The 15,538-nt window shown below is 40.0% G+C and overlaps 1 protein-coding gene across 1 annotated transcript in view; it reads left to right on the top strand.

The window, feature by feature from the left end:
- The window catches only part of ice1 (KIAA0947-like (H. sapiens)), a 50,010-nt gene that overhangs the window by 15,776 nt on the left and 18,696 nt on the right, over nucleotides 1-15,538 (top strand). Inside the window, exons 9-13 of the mRNA XM_063069595.1 lie at nucleotides 322-358; nucleotides 443-499; nucleotides 1,724-1,816; nucleotides 1,963-2,363; nucleotides 5,289-10,169. Of these exons, the coding sequence (XP_062925665.1) occupies nucleotides 322-358; nucleotides 443-499; nucleotides 1,724-1,816; nucleotides 1,963-2,363; nucleotides 5,289-10,169 (5,469 nt within the window). The remainder of the gene's footprint in view (nucleotides 1-321; nucleotides 359-442; nucleotides 500-1,723; nucleotides 1,817-1,962; nucleotides 2,364-5,288; nucleotides 10,170-15,538) is intronic.

Here is a 15,538-nt window from a genome sequence, read left to right as displayed (position 1 = left end):
AGTCACAGCATTCTGAACTAGTTGAAGGTATTTGGGTAACTGAGCTACAATAAAGCTCTGCTATTCCTGCATGCTCAACAGTTTGGTAATCTGACTATCTTATTAACACAACTGCAAAAAAAACAAGATCCCAATGTCAAGCTGTGTGTGATTAAATTTCTCTGGTAACAACTGGAAAATGATACATAAAAGAATGATAGGCTGCCACCTTTTTCCTCCAGATTTATACCCCTTTAAGAGAAATTTTTACAGGTATTGCTTTGTTGTGAGGAACCTGTACATAATTTTGAGAATGGTAATGCTGTTTTTCAAAACCAACAGGAGAAACTGCTGACTCAGCAGAAGAATGGTGTAAAAGGTAAAACCATAATGTACATTCTGAAATATATTTAATTAATTGTGTGTTTAAGCGTATCATCTTAAAGCGTAATATATTTTGCAGTTTTAAAAGGTACGGAGAAAAAGAAAGCTGCATGTGATGTACCAAGAATAGACAAAAGTAAGTAATCTAGCATTCAAGTTACGTTTCTCTAATATGCATACAATTTTTCTAATTTTAAATTGATTTTGATCATGTTCAATGTATTACATTTACTGTCAGTATGGAAAAAACTTCACATTTTTGCTTTATTTGATTTAATAGGCTATTTTGGCTGAAAATAGCCAATATGAAACAATTTCACACATAAATATTAAGATGTATGCAAGTTTATTGGGAAAACTTCAGTAGAAACAAACTTTACAATATTTCATTGAGGTGTTAAGATGTGTATGATTTAGTGGAGAATAATCAGGTTTTTTTTAGATTTTCCCTAAATAGACCAATTCATAAACTGTTTATAAGACTTCCACGGAGATTGAACTGGTTGTTTCAAATATACACATCCTTTATTTGTGCAGAATCTTCACTAAGCAAGCCAAGTTTTTGATTTAAAAAAGACTAAAATTTCTAATGACATGCTAATTTCCTGTTTTTTCCCTCAAAGTTCAAAGTAAATTTATTCTCAAAATACATTATCACCATATACAACCCCTAAAATTCATTTTCTTGTGGACATTCATAGTAGAAACAAGAAACACAGTAGAATCAATGAAAGACCACACCTGACAGGACTGATAAACAACCAATGTACAAAGACAACAAACTGCGAATACAAAAATAAAGGAGTAAAAAAGTCAAAAAAAAAAAGCAATAAATATCAAGAACATGAGATGAGGAGTCCTTGAAAGTGAGTCCATGAGTTATGGGAACAGTTTAGTGATGGGGCAAGTGAAGTTGTCCCCTTTTGGTTCAAGAGCCTGACGTTTGAGGAGTAATAACTGTTCTTGGGCCTGGTGGTGTGTGTCCTGAGGCTGCTGTACCACCTTCCTGATTGTAGCACCAAGAAGAGAGCGTGACTTGGATGATGGGGGTCCTTGATGGATGCTGTTTTCCTGTGACAGCACTCCTTGTAGATGTGCTCAATATTCACTTTGCAAGAGCATGTTAGAAATTCAGGTATGCACTAATGGATTTCGAAAGGGGAAGCTGGCAGGGTCAACATGCCTGAACTTTTAATGTATGCTCTTGATGAACAAGTATCCACATTGGAAATATGAATTTAGAAAATTTCTCTGGGTATTTGCAGATGGCTGTTAGATAATGATTTTGCCATTCTGTAAAGCTTGATTAGCAAAGTTTTAAATAGCAGAAAGACATGTTTACCCTGTCTTGTATTGACAGATAAAGTGAAGCTATTACTTGAAGAAATATGGACGTGCATTGAAAAGTCTGGTATCCAGGAAAAGCAGAGCAAGGGAAGCACGGACAGCCCAGGTACACTGCAGGTTTTGAATTGTTTAATCCTTTCAGTTAGAGGATATTGCATAAGTATTCCACACATTCATCGTTTGAATCTGAGTGAGAGTTAGAAGCAATTCTTTAAGTTAACATTTCAAACGTTGTCTTCTATGCATTTATAGAGAAGAAAACAAATTCATGGAAGAAATGCAAGACGCCCAGGAGAAATATAATTAACCGACGTCATAACAGTCCAGTGGAGAAGGAGTCGCCACCATCCTCATCATTGCATCAGTCAAAGTGTGACCAAGAAAGCAATGATCAGAGTGAGCTGGACGAGAGTCTGATTGATGAAGGACTGAAAGCCAATGGAGAGAGTGCCTTCTATGATGATGAGAGTGCAGCAGTGACTAAACATCAGGATCCTAATGACAGTCCAAATGCATCAAGTAGTGATAGTGAAGATGGAGATGATGAGCAAGACGCTTTAAGCCAACAACTGCAAGAAATACTTTACTGGGCTCAACCCCTTCCACCTCAACTCTCTCCACTGCCCTATTCATCTTCACTTTCACCCAGAAAGGCAAGTGTAATCAAAATGTTGCTAGTTATTAAAGTATAAATTTACACATTTTGCAAACAAATTTCAGCAGCCATTACCTATATACAGTATTTTTTCAGATCATTGGGGTGCACTGATTTTATAATGTCATACACTAAAGATTGCAGTGATGTTATTGTTATTGATCCTCAAGCCATTTAACCAGGGCTGTGCAGTACCATAGAAAATAGCAGTCCAGTTTGTTCTTTGTAAAGGTAAGGAGAAAATGTTGAGGTAGCACTGAGTATAAGTGGATTATCCCAAGGGTCCCCAACCTTTTTTCCAACGCAGACCGGTTAATTATTGACAATATTCTTGCGGACTGGCCGACCCGGTGGGGGTGGTAGGATTGCCAACGGACAAGAGTAGCAGTCAAATACGTTGTGTTTACCCCGAAAAGACTACAATGACCATGAAGCCTTGCGCGGGCACCAGTGCACATGTGTGTACGTGCCGATTTATTTCCTACAAATCGTTTTTGGTGATTCTGTTCGGGGGGAGGGGGAGTGTTAATCACGACCGGAATATAGGTGATAAGTGGCTGATACACTCAATTTTGTTTCTAAAAGGGTTTATCTAACGAATTTAATATTAAACACACAGCGCATATTTTCCTCGCATGAATATAGTTATAAGTCAATTATCAGGGGAGGACAGGGGAGCTTGAAGTAAGTGTTGAACGAACTTCCAGTAGAAGTGGTAGAGGCAGGTTCAATATTATCATTTAAAGAAAAATTGGATGGGTATATGGACAGGAAAGGAATGGAGGGTTATGGGCTGAGTGCAGGTCGGTGGGACTAGGTGCGAGTAACTTTTTGGCACGGACTAGAAGGGCAGAGATGGCCTGTTTCCGTGCTTTAATTGTTATATGGTTATATAAGTCACCTATAAGTCAATAGCATCATAACATTTTAGGTAACGTTTGGATATTAAACACACAGCACATATTTTCCCCATATGAACATATAAAATCATTGCAACACACCAATATCGCTAAATCGGTGGGAGCCCTGGGCTTGTTTCCCTGCAACAACACGGTCCTATCGAAGGGTGACGAGAGACAGCGATACTCGAAGGAGGTTCCTTATGTCCAGTCTATTCCGCAATTTGGTTTTCGTTGCACTCATTGCAGAGATATGTTGGAAATGGAAGCAACGTTTTCAGTGCTTTCGTTGCTATCTCAGGATATTTAGCCTTGACTTTGATCCAGAATGCCGGCAGAGATGTTATGTCAAACATGCTTTACAGCCCGCTGTCATTTGCAAGCTCGAGGAGTTAATCTCCTTCCCGTGCTGACATGGATGACGTGCGGGTCATGACCTCGCGTGCGTTCAAGTTCCAACAGTGGGCGTGACAGGGAATGAGGAAAAGTGCAGCTGACTCATATCACCAAATCATATCGTTTCCTCGCGGCCCGGTGGTTGGGGACTGCTGGATTATCCTACCACAATGTAAAGTGCGGTAGATTAAGTTGGAAGTTTCCTTTCCACGGGCTTTGATAGGGTCATGTCAGCAAGTTGGGTAATATCCTGTAGTTTAGCAGTCAGGGGTTGTTATTTTGCTGGTAAATAGTAGGTTAGAAGGTCATAGTAAAGTTGAATATAGTTAGCTTTATTGTAATCTGCTTTAGCAGTGCAATAAACGAAAACCATGTGAACAATAGTTTTCCAGATATGCTTTTCTCTACACTTTGGAATCTGGTTGTCCTAGATGAGAAGAAGGAGAAGATAGAGGAAGGCAAGAATAGCATCTTGTAACCTAGGGACAAGAGTAGGCTTTGACACTGATGCATAATTCAGTTCAAAACAAAACTAACCAAATTTGTAAATCTGCTTTGGAAAAGTTAATTGACTCAGTATAATCGGTGGTAATGGGTGGAATTTTCCACAGTAGAATCTCTACATCCAAGATGAGATGGAGTGAAGTTGGTGAGAGAGAGTAAGGAAAATGCAACATCTTGTTCAAGTGTAAAACATTGTGGAAAAAGAATAAATGCTGTCAGCGGATGGTCTGCCATTTAAAATGCCTAAGTAACAGTTACAGCAATTTATAATTGATGTGCAGTGATACATTTACAAAATTGTTACATGGAGTACTTAAAGGGTGGGGGAAACTTGATATACCTGCCCATTCTCCCCACTATCTACCATGGTCTGAAACTTGCTAACCCTCTACTGAGATAGTGATCAAGGTCAGTGAGCAACTCCAAACTACTGGCTCCAATAATTAACATTTTTGTGTCAATGTTCACTGGCTATTCAATCACAAAATTATCAGGCACAAATGTTACTCCTTTTTCACTAAATGCATACTTCCACATTCACAGCAGTCTGAATTCTTGGAATTTCTTTCTACCAGCTGCAACCCTGAGACAAGATGCAAATTGTTGTGTCCCCACTATGCTTCAATGCTTGTTAGAATTCAGCATTGCTTGAAGACTGAGACTTGTCTTTGAGTCTCAGCTGCTGGAATATCTGGTAGCAAAATTGAATATCATAAAAACTGTAGATGCAGGAAATCTAAAACAAAAAATGCTGAAGACAAGCATCATATGTGGGCAGAACAGCAAAGTTAATATTCTGTATCAGATGACCTCCGGATTGTGATTCACAGGCTGCCTGGTTCTCTGAGCACTCCCAGCATTTTCTGTTTTTCATCCTGTAGTTGTAACACCTAGCTAATTGTGAAGAGGATAATGTGATATGCACACAAGTCCTGATGAAGGGTGTTGGCCTGAAACGTCGGCACTTTATTCCCTTTTATAGAAGCTGCCTAACTTACTGAGTTCCTCCCTTGTGTTGCTGTGGATTTCCAGCATCTTCATCTGCATCTCTTGTGCTTGGGATAATGTGATGCTGTAGTAAAAACAACTTAAATGTCAACTAATTGTTTTTCATTCTTTTGCAGCAAAGCACGTTTGGAGATCTGACGGATTCAAGTGATGCTGAAGGTGGTGATCTCCCGCGACAAAACTGCAGTGAAAGGTTTTCTGAGACTGATCAGCCTGATAGTTCTATGTGCACCAAGACCATGGTAACAGATCAGTCATCTACCACAGAAGTTGGCTTCTCTGAAAGTACAACTGAAACTGAGAAAACAGATTGTACTCAGACAGGAACTGTTAACGTGAATGTGCAAAGTGTGGCTGAAACTGAGACCGGGGGTGAGGCATCGTATCCTGGTTTAATTGCCGAGGGTGTTCAGTGTAGAAATGAGGACAACACTGAAGCACAATCAATGCTAGAGGAAACAAGAGTGAACACTGAAATGACCAAATCCCCAGAAATACAGAGTGCTGATGTTCTTCCTATACCCAGCAGTTTCTTTGAAGAGGATTTCATGTCTGCTGAGCACAGTTATCTTAAGGGGTTTGATGCCTCCAGATACACTGCAGTTTCCGCTCTACTGAGCCTTAAAATAATGGAGCCCAGACTTGAAAGGCCAAAGGTAAACAGCAATACTGAAAATGGCATACAAACAGGTATTAACCAAGGGGACACGGAGAATCTTTTACAAGAAACCAGTTCTTGTGGACAGCTAGGTCCAACTTCAGAAGAAATGGAAGTGGAAGAAATTCATTATAAACTTTCTACATGTGACAGTCGAAATGAATGTACAGTAGCTCCTGTGCTGGTCTCTAATGGGCAGGACCCAAAATCAGTTGATGTGGCAAAAGGACATACAAGTAATAGCACAGTAGAAGAAGTAATTTTGCTTCCAGAGCTTAGTAACACTGTGGTAAATGATGCTACTGAGGACCAATGCATTCCTAAGGAGGATATGGAGTTGGAAGAAGTTCATCGCAAAGGCAAACAGCGTGCTGAAAGTACACAGATTTCACTGCGATCAACTGATGTGGAGCTTTCTCAAGCAGAGTCACCAGTAAGGGAGCAAAATCTGAAGATAATGCAAATGCCACCACGTGCTGAGAGTTGCTGTTCCATGGAGACTGGTTTTTCTCAGGGCAGTTTCAAAACGTTCACCTCTGCAGGGTCAGTGATGGAGAAAACTAATTCTGCTGATTCGGTATACCATCAAGAGAAGCATGAATTTGGAGTGAAAGAGCAAGGCAGGCTTGAGAAAATGGAGGAGGCAGCACCACCAGGAGATTTGGAGTGTCCTGTAGAAACTGATTCATCTCAGGATGAGTCAAAGAAATGTGTTTCTGTGGAGAATAAGGGAATAGAGAAGATTAATTCTCGTAGCTTAATATCTGGTAATGAAAAAAGTAAATCATCGGTGGCTTCTGTCCTGCTTAATGCCACTGAAGACTCTGTGGTAAAGAAACAAGATGACAGAATGCAAGGAAATACTGTACTTGATGCTACTGAGAGTTCTATCATTGCTGATGTTGCTGAGGGTGGAGCCAAAGACTCTGTTTGTGCTGGAGATGTATTGGGTTCTACTTCTCATCGTGGACTTGCAGTATCTTCAGAACAAGAGTTTATTCAACAGAATCGATCAAGGGTAACAATAAAGGAAAAAGATAGACTCAACGGATCGGTGGAGGTGACGTCTCTTGAGTCTGATGGTCCTCTTGTAGCTGATGTCACCCAAAACAGTTTAAAGTACGATGTTTTTATTGGGAGCAATAGAATGGGCTCAAATGCTGAAAGCCCAAAAGATGAATGCACGTCTGCTGTAGTGTCATTCTCTTCTCAGCAAGGCAAAGTAGCATCTGCAATAATGCGTCAAGATTTTCCTAGCAAAGCAGAGGAGACTCCTCCATTTGTTGAGTCTAATATTTCAATGTCACAAGTGGATGTTTTAGACAAGGAAAAGGACTGCAGTTCTACTGGGGAGATGGAGGAAGTCACATCTGCCAGATCTACACCTTCTCAACGCACGGTGAATTCAATTCAGTCTTGCACTGAAAAATCGCAAACGAACTCCATGATCAAAGTGGATGATATTATTACCAAAGCAAAAGTAGCATCTTTTCTTGTGACTGACTCTTCTGTTGTAACTGATCTTGCTCAGGACAATTCCACAGAATGCACTTCCACTGAAGTGCCTGACAAATATGAAAATAAGGACACCTGTTCCACACAGACCAAATCTGTTCATGTTGCCGAATGTGCAAGTCCTTTTGATAAATGGAAAGATAGGTTAATGGAAAATAAGGAAATGGAGAGAAGTGAAATGGAGGAGATAAACAATCAATCTGTAAAGTTATTAGGGGATTATTTATCTTCTGGTCAGACTTTCCCAAGTTTTCAACCCATCTCAGATGAATCCTCAGGAACAAATATGTCACAGAATATTGCAGGGCAGCATTTGGGGCAGAACAGCGCTGTTGATACCTCAGAATCTGAGGAACGTTCAAACACGGGAAAAAACCTTTGTAAGGTGAACAAAGACCTTCAGGCCCATGAGGCAGGAGTCTCAACACCGATGCGGAAAATCAAGAAGAGAAAACAATGGAAGAGAAAGACTCCAGCACCCACTAAAAGAACACAGAAAGTTGTTCATCATAAGTTGGATGGTATGGGCACGACAGCTGAAAGTGCCACAACAGAATGTCAAAACCTGGAGCCTGAAGTTCAGACTGAGAATCGCAAAATGGAATTTGGGCAGCAGTGCTTCCCTGTCAATAACCATGCTACTGTTCCTTATTCGGACTTACCTTTTGATTCTGAAAGCATTCCAGCTGCTAACAAAACAGTTTGCAATAAAGAAAGCGTTACAAATGTCCAAGAGTCGACAGCTATCCGTCCTGACTCCAATGAACATAAAACTAAACGGCTCACTTTCGATAAGTCACTTAAACAAGGCTCCTGTCAAACTCCAGTGCTTCATAAACACAGTAATACAAATGTAAATTATGAAGCTGCAAGAAATTCTGGTAATGTAATGTCAGTAGAGTGTGAAACATCAGATTTAGATAACCCTGCAAAAGAAGTTTGTGACAATGAGACTTGTTCTGAATCAAGCCGTAACAATGACTCGTTACGCTGTACACAAGTAGAAAGTAAACATTTTGCAGGAAACAATTGTAATCATAATGACCCAGCAGATGTGGAAAACTCAGAAAGCTCCTCTGAAGTCTGTTCCTATCAGGATGCTAACATTTGTACAAAAGAACTCTTGGGCATCCAAATGAACAATATTGGAATTGCAGAGCAAATACCCAATTGCACAGTAAGTGCAAAAGCAGTTAGAAGTTCTACAAACACAACCTTAAAAGAACCCTCCGTTTACTTGCCTTCAATACAAAAAGTAGATAATTCAACGCAAACAGAGTTAATATGTAATGGGTCGCATGTTGTGCTCTTTGCTAGGAATAATTGGCCAGCTACTTCGAAAACACTTTCTCAGGTGGGCTCTAATGGAGAAGATAAAGGTAAAATCCCAAAAGGTAAAGGTAAAATCCCAAAGTCAAAGAGTGCTTCTTCCCTTCCTGATGCAGCTTCAGGTGATCAGATGCCTATTGGATCAGAGTCAATGCATGGGAAAGAGGTATTACTTGAAAGTACAAGTGATAGCTCGGTGAATTCAAAGTCGCTTGGAACTTCAGTAAGTGATCAAACCTGCATGCCTTCAAGTAACAGGAAAATACCAAGTGTTTTGGTAGATGGAGACGTACAGCAAGATGGCAATGTACAAAAGTCAAAACTACAAACCACCTACAAAAGGCGTGTAGCTTTAAGAAAAAAGAGCAGAGGTTCGAATCCTGACAATCTCTCTGTGATTGTGAATACTGATGCATCCGCTGCAAGATTGTGCATGGAAGAAATCCATGAAGTGATGTTAGAAATGGGGCAACCTCTGCCACCTTTGCTGCCACCACTAGTCGCCACTCCTCCGCGAACCGTGAGATCTACAAGAGCTCAATCCTCTCCTGCTGCAACATCCTGTGTGGCTTCTGTCTGTTCCCCTGTAGATGACTTGGTTTCTTCAAAAGAGACCTCAAAGGTAGCGTTGGATTCATCTCCATCGGATCATTTGCAACAGAAGTCTCCTCTGGTGCATTCCCCATCACCTTTAGAATTTGCAAGAAATGAAAGAATCCAGTCTTCTCCATTACAGTTTTGCACTACAACCCCCAAGCATGCTGTTCCTGTGCCTGGGAGGCTACCTCCATCTACGTCAGCATCGGCAAATGCAACTTTACCTCAGGAGAATTCCGTAAAAATTCTGGATGCCATGTATCCCAATCTTTCTGCACGAGCACGGACTTTAAATATTCTCCGTGGTAATGTTCAGCTCAGCATGCGTGGTGGCCCTGCAGAAGGTGAGAGCCAAGCCGGGCCAGTGAATCAAATCATGGGGTTCAAAGCCATCAACTCATCTCCAACTGCATTTGTAAAAGCAGGAAGCAATTCCAGATCAGAAGGGCCGGCAAAAGATTTGGAGCAGCAGAAGCCGGTTGATGGCACTTTGGACACCATGGATAGATCCACACAAGACCAAAAAGTTGCCAAAAGATGTGCAGAAGCTGATGTAGCAAACAGAGCTAAAAAACTGAAAACTGAAAACAATAGTCAACACGAGGACAATGCTGATCTGATCACTCCAGATGCGGTAGATGTTGTTGACCAAACGGAGAAACTTTGTGACAGTGTTGTAGAGCCAAAATCAGCAGATAAAACTGAACTTCTCTCCCAGCCTGGTGAACCTGTTGAAGTGAGTGAAGAGGCTGTCGCCAGTGCCTTAAATAAAATTACTAAATCCTGCTTCGACTTGCTCCCTGTTGTTCGCAGCCATGTGTTTGTTGGGAAGATTCCTCAGGTCCCAGTGCTTCGTGATGAAGAGAAAGAAGTGATTAGTGAACTAAATGGCAACAAGGTAAGCATGTGGGCACTTCCATTTATACTGCTGCTGTAGAGGATTCTCCCCACATTCGACCATTGGCTTATTTTTTGTCAAATTAGTTTCATTGCAGTGACTGATGTGTAATAAATGTAGAATAGCTCTTGAAGAAATAATTCCATAACAGGAATAGTCTCCCTGCAATCGTAAAATATAATAACATAAGAAATGGAAGCAGGAATAGTCCATTATGACTAACCACTTTTAAATCTCAGCATCACTTTCCTGTACAATTGTTCCTTTAATATCCAAAAAGATGTGACTTCAGTCTGAATATAATCAGCACTTGAGTCTCTGTAGCTCTTTTAAGAGAGAATTCTGACAAATCACTGTCCTATGAAGAAATTTCTTCTCATCTGTCCTGCATGACCAACCCCGTATTGTGAAGCAGTGGCCTCTGTCTAGCCTTCTAAGAATCTCGTATGTTCTTCTCTGATTGTTCTAAACCGGAGTATACTGTAGACCTGATTAATTTAATTTAATTTCTCCTCGTTGTACAATCCTCCCATATCCAGGAATCATCCTCGTGAACCTTTGAACTCTTTATTACATGTATATCCTCACTTAGCTAGGGAGATTAAACTTGTACACAGAACAACAGATGCTGTTTTACCAGGGCCCAGTTTATTTGCAATAAGATGTTTTTATTCTTGCACTCAAATCCTCTTATAATACACTTTCCATTTGCTGCCTTAATTGCCTGTGGATTCACTGTAGATGATTTTTTTTCTGGGCATCCAGGTCCCACTGAACACCAATAACTTCCATCGCTATTTTTTAAAAAGTACTCCCTTTTTTTGTTTACACTAATGTGACTGGCCTTGCATTCTTCCCATGTTACATTCCATGTGCTATATCCTTGCTCATTCAATTAGCCGGTCTATCTCATCCTGAATCCTCTGCATTGTCAGTGCCATCCAGCTCTGTATCAGCATGAGGAAGCGATTCGTTTGGGATGAAGTGAAAAGCATCATTTAATATCCCAGAGAAAGCAATGGACTGATAATCCATTTGTTGTGGTTTGAAGGATGTTGCTGTATGCAAAATCTCTTCTGGTCAATGCAAATAGCACCTACATTTCAAAATAAATTGGCTTTAGTTTGCCATGAGTGTGAAGTTGTTCATCAAATGCAAGTATTATTTGTTTTGATTTGCATTCCTTCTATTTTCTAAAATTATGCTCTCCAATGAAAACTTACCCAAAAAAGGCAATATATGCAGAAAAAAATATCTAATTGTTATGTATTGTACTTTATTAAATGGAGCAAGAACATTATCCATTCTTTATTGTAATTTTATGTCTTAGTTCATTTTATCAGTCTGTTGTATTCCCACGAATTTTTCCCTTCTCAAACTGTACCAAATAACATGGAATTAAAATTTTCGACAGTTTCCAGAAGTTAAAAAGCAAATAATACTACAGGTATGAAGAAAATATCCTGTAGTGACTATTTTCTATCAGGAAATCAAAAAGTACAAGCGTTGTTGTAAGTTCAACCAAGCAACCTGCCAGTTATAAGATATAAAAAGTCCTTGTGTTCTAATTACAAAACCTAATGAATCATATACTGGTGTTTTACATTATTGATTTACAAAAGATCCTTTGATTGAATAGGAGATAAAGGCAGGTGTGTATAAAACTGTTAAAATCCAACATTTCTTTTTCAATGCATGGAGTTGAATTCATCTTGGAATCCTGGCAGTGGTGTTCTCTGAATGGCTAAATAGTGATCCCATTATCATGTCTTCCTATGCACAATCTAGGAAAAGCACCTGAGCAGTCTGTGTCGGATTATACCGAAGGATGTAGCCTAGCCCTCTCAACTGTTCTGTGGTTTTGTGGGCATGGCTGCACAGGTTGTGAATGCAATCGGCTTGCTGCTACGAAGAACTAACTTATAAGGTTCCAGTTTGCCAGGCTTGTGTGAATTACAGCCATTTGGAGCTCCTTTAATAAAGATAAAAAGAAATTTTTGATCTGCGTAAAATCTGCTTATGGAAGCTGCATTTTAGCAACCTCAGTTCCTAGTTCAAAATTGCTCCAGCAGATGGCAGTTATGGCCATTGTTTGTGTTTTTCTGATGTCAATTAACTCTTACCAGTAGTTTCCCTTTGCTTTAGTCTCATCATCTTTTTATATTGCTCGTTTGTTCCTTGCTAGTTCATATTTTTGCTTAATCTGTTCCAAGAATATTCTCCTTTTTTGTTATGTTTACATTCAGTATTGTTTTATTTCTTGCAAAGATCTCTCAACTACATCTCCCTCCTCCTGGAACCTTGTCCCCATTCATGTACAGTAAGAGCCCATTACATTGGCACAGTTTTTTGCTGCTCCTTGCGAACGTGTCTCACGAAAAAGGAACTGCTCAGTATTACATCACTCCTTTAGTCACCTGGAATCAGAGACACAACACACGTTTGGTCCACCAAATCTGGACTATGAAGGAGGGAAGGGTTAGAGTAAGTTATAAGGTTGATACAGCATCATGGGCCAAACGACATGTCCTATGCTGTAATGTTCAATGTCTTATTCTTCATATATTTTCTCCCCACCTCATGCAAACAGATTCCACCACTTACCGACACTAGAGACAATTAAAGTAGCCAATTAACCAACCAAACTGTAGGTTTCAAGCAACATACATCAAAGTTGTTGGTGAACGCAGCAGGCCAAGCAAGGGTGAGCATGCAAATTCTACACACACACCACTAGAGGTCAGGATGGAGTCCAGGTCACTGGACTTATGAGGTGACATCTCTATTAGCTATGCCACTGTGATTGCGCCTTGTTAATCATGTCATATGTAAATTCATCTGATCTGCTTGCCTATATGACAGTTTGCACACGGTTTAATGATAATACAGAGATTAGAGCTCCTGTTCATATTGGTTATTAGCATAACCATGGCCAAAAATCTTTGATGATATCTGTAAAATGAACTGAAATTTAGTAGGTATCAAATAGTGCATTTCGCTGTATGTTTTGATGTACATATGACAAATAAAACTAATCTTACAGGATTTAATAAAAATGAGATGGGAAATTATTAATAGGTTTTATGGAGAAATTGGGTGGAGGGGAATCAAAATTTGGGGAAGAATGAGAGTGATAGGCATTTAAATGAACAAAGAAGTTGAAGCCCATTCTCATCTATCGAACTGTGCAGGTTGGATGATTTTAGCATTACATCCATTTCATATTTTATGGATTTGCACTATTTAGCTGGCATTTAGTCTTACGGGAGAGAGAAAATATACATTTAAATTTGCAATAATTAGTCATTTCAATTACTTTGGATTGCTTGATGAGTAGTTTCCCATTTTCATTTTATTAAATCTTGGAAGATTAGTTTTATTTGTCATATACAGCGAACTGCACCATTTGTGTCAATGATCAACACAGTCCTCGATGGTGCTATGGGCAGCCTGCAAGTGTGAGCATGCTTTCGAGCTGACACGTCATGTCCACAACTTAATAACCCTTTGGAAGTTTTAGTAAAATGATTATTGTGAATTTTGAATATGAAGCCTTTAAGAATTCCTTGATGGTAGATATATTAAGAACAGCAGGGAGTGTGGTATTACTGATGGTTTCTCTGTTAATATCTAAAATGAGTAAGTATTCCATCATGGATAAACCTGGACGTATTTATAAAATATTCCTAGGTTAAGGAACCAGGATCCAATTGATCTAACATTTTTCATTGGCTAGTTACTGGAGCCTGTGAGTATGGACAGTAACTGAACACCTTGAATAATTTCAGATGGTGGAGAATCAGCATGGTTTCCTAAAGCATAGATTATGTTGGCAGTCTTTATTGTATTATTTGACATGATTGTATGATTAAATAGGGAAATGTCAATGGATATTATAGACTTCCAGAAGGCATTTCTCCATGTCCCTGTCAATGGCCTGTTCACTGAAGTTCAAGCACATGGAATTGAAGACAATTTTTAGATTTAGCTTAGGAAGTGGCTGGATACTGACGAAGGGTAATAGGTAGGAATTACCATCACTAAGATATGGCTAGGGGGGCCCACAAGAGTCTCTATTGGAGCCTCAACTATTCATCATGTTTATTAATAATGTGAATATATTGATTTCTATCCTAACATCATCTAAGTTTGCCAGACACAAAGATAAGTGGCTTTTTAAGCATTATGAATAACAACACTAAATGGATAGATAGGTACTTTATTAATCCCAAAGGAAATTACAGTGTCACAGTAGCATTACAGGTGCACAGATGTAAATATTATAAGAGAAGTAAAAAGAATAAAAAAATAAGTTACCTCAAACAGTCTAACAACAAGAGGCGTTCATTACTTCCCCAGCTATAGGTTGACTCATTATAGAGCCTGATTGCTGAGGGTAAGAATGACCTCATATAGCGCTCTTTGGAGCAGCACAGTTGTCTTAGTCTATTACTAAAAGTGCTCCTCCGTTCAGCCAAGGTGGGATGCAAAGGGTGAGAAACATTGTCCAGAATTGCAAGGATTTTCCATAGGGTCCTTTGTTCTACCACAGCCTCCAATGTGTCCAGTTTGACTCCTACAACAGAACCAGCCCTTCTAATCAGTTGGTATCACCTGTGTTGATTCCTTTGTCCCAGCACAACATTGCATAGAAGATTGTACTGGTGATAATAGACTGGTAGAGCATGTGAAGGAGAGGCCTGCATACTCCAAAGGACCTCAGTCTCCTCAGGAAGTAGAAGTGACTCTGGCCCTTCTTGTACACAGCCTCTGTGTTGGTGGTGCTCTCAAGTCTGTCGTCCAGGTGCACTCCCAGGTACTTGTTGGTCCTCACCATCAATAGTAACCTGGAGCAGTACAAGTTTAATCTTCCTAAAGTCCATCACCACCTCCTTTGTCTTGCTAATGTTGAGCTGCAGGTGATGCAGCTTGCACCTTTTTACAAATTCTGCACCAGGGATCTGTATTCATCCTCCCGTCCTCCCTTTATACACCCAACTGTTGCTGAGTCATCAGAGAATTTCTGCACTTGACATGGCTCAGTGTTGTATCTAAAGTCCAAGGTATACAGGGTAAACAGGAAGAGAGCCAATACAGTCCCATGTGGACCCCAGTGCTGCTTATAGCCATGTCTGACACACAGCTCTGAAACCGCACAAACTGTGGTCTGCCAGTCAAGTAGTCCATTATCCAGGATACAATGGAAGTGCCACCCTGCATTGACCAGAGCTTTTCCCCAGCAGTGAGGGCTGTATGGTATTGAAGGCACTGAGAAATCAAAAAGCATGATCCTCTCGGTGCTGGCCTGCTTATCCAAATGGGAGTAGGCTCTGTTCAGCAGATAGATGACAGCATCGCGACTCCATTGT

This window comes from Mobula hypostoma, chromosome 17 (assembly GCF_963921235.1).
Source record: "Mobula hypostoma chromosome 17, sMobHyp1.1, whole genome shotgun sequence".
Lineage (NCBI taxonomy): Eukaryota > Metazoa > Chordata > Chondrichthyes > Myliobatiformes > Myliobatidae > Mobula > Mobula hypostoma.
Note: the sequence above shows the minus strand (reverse complement) of the source record. Positions and strands in the feature narration are given on the sequence as shown.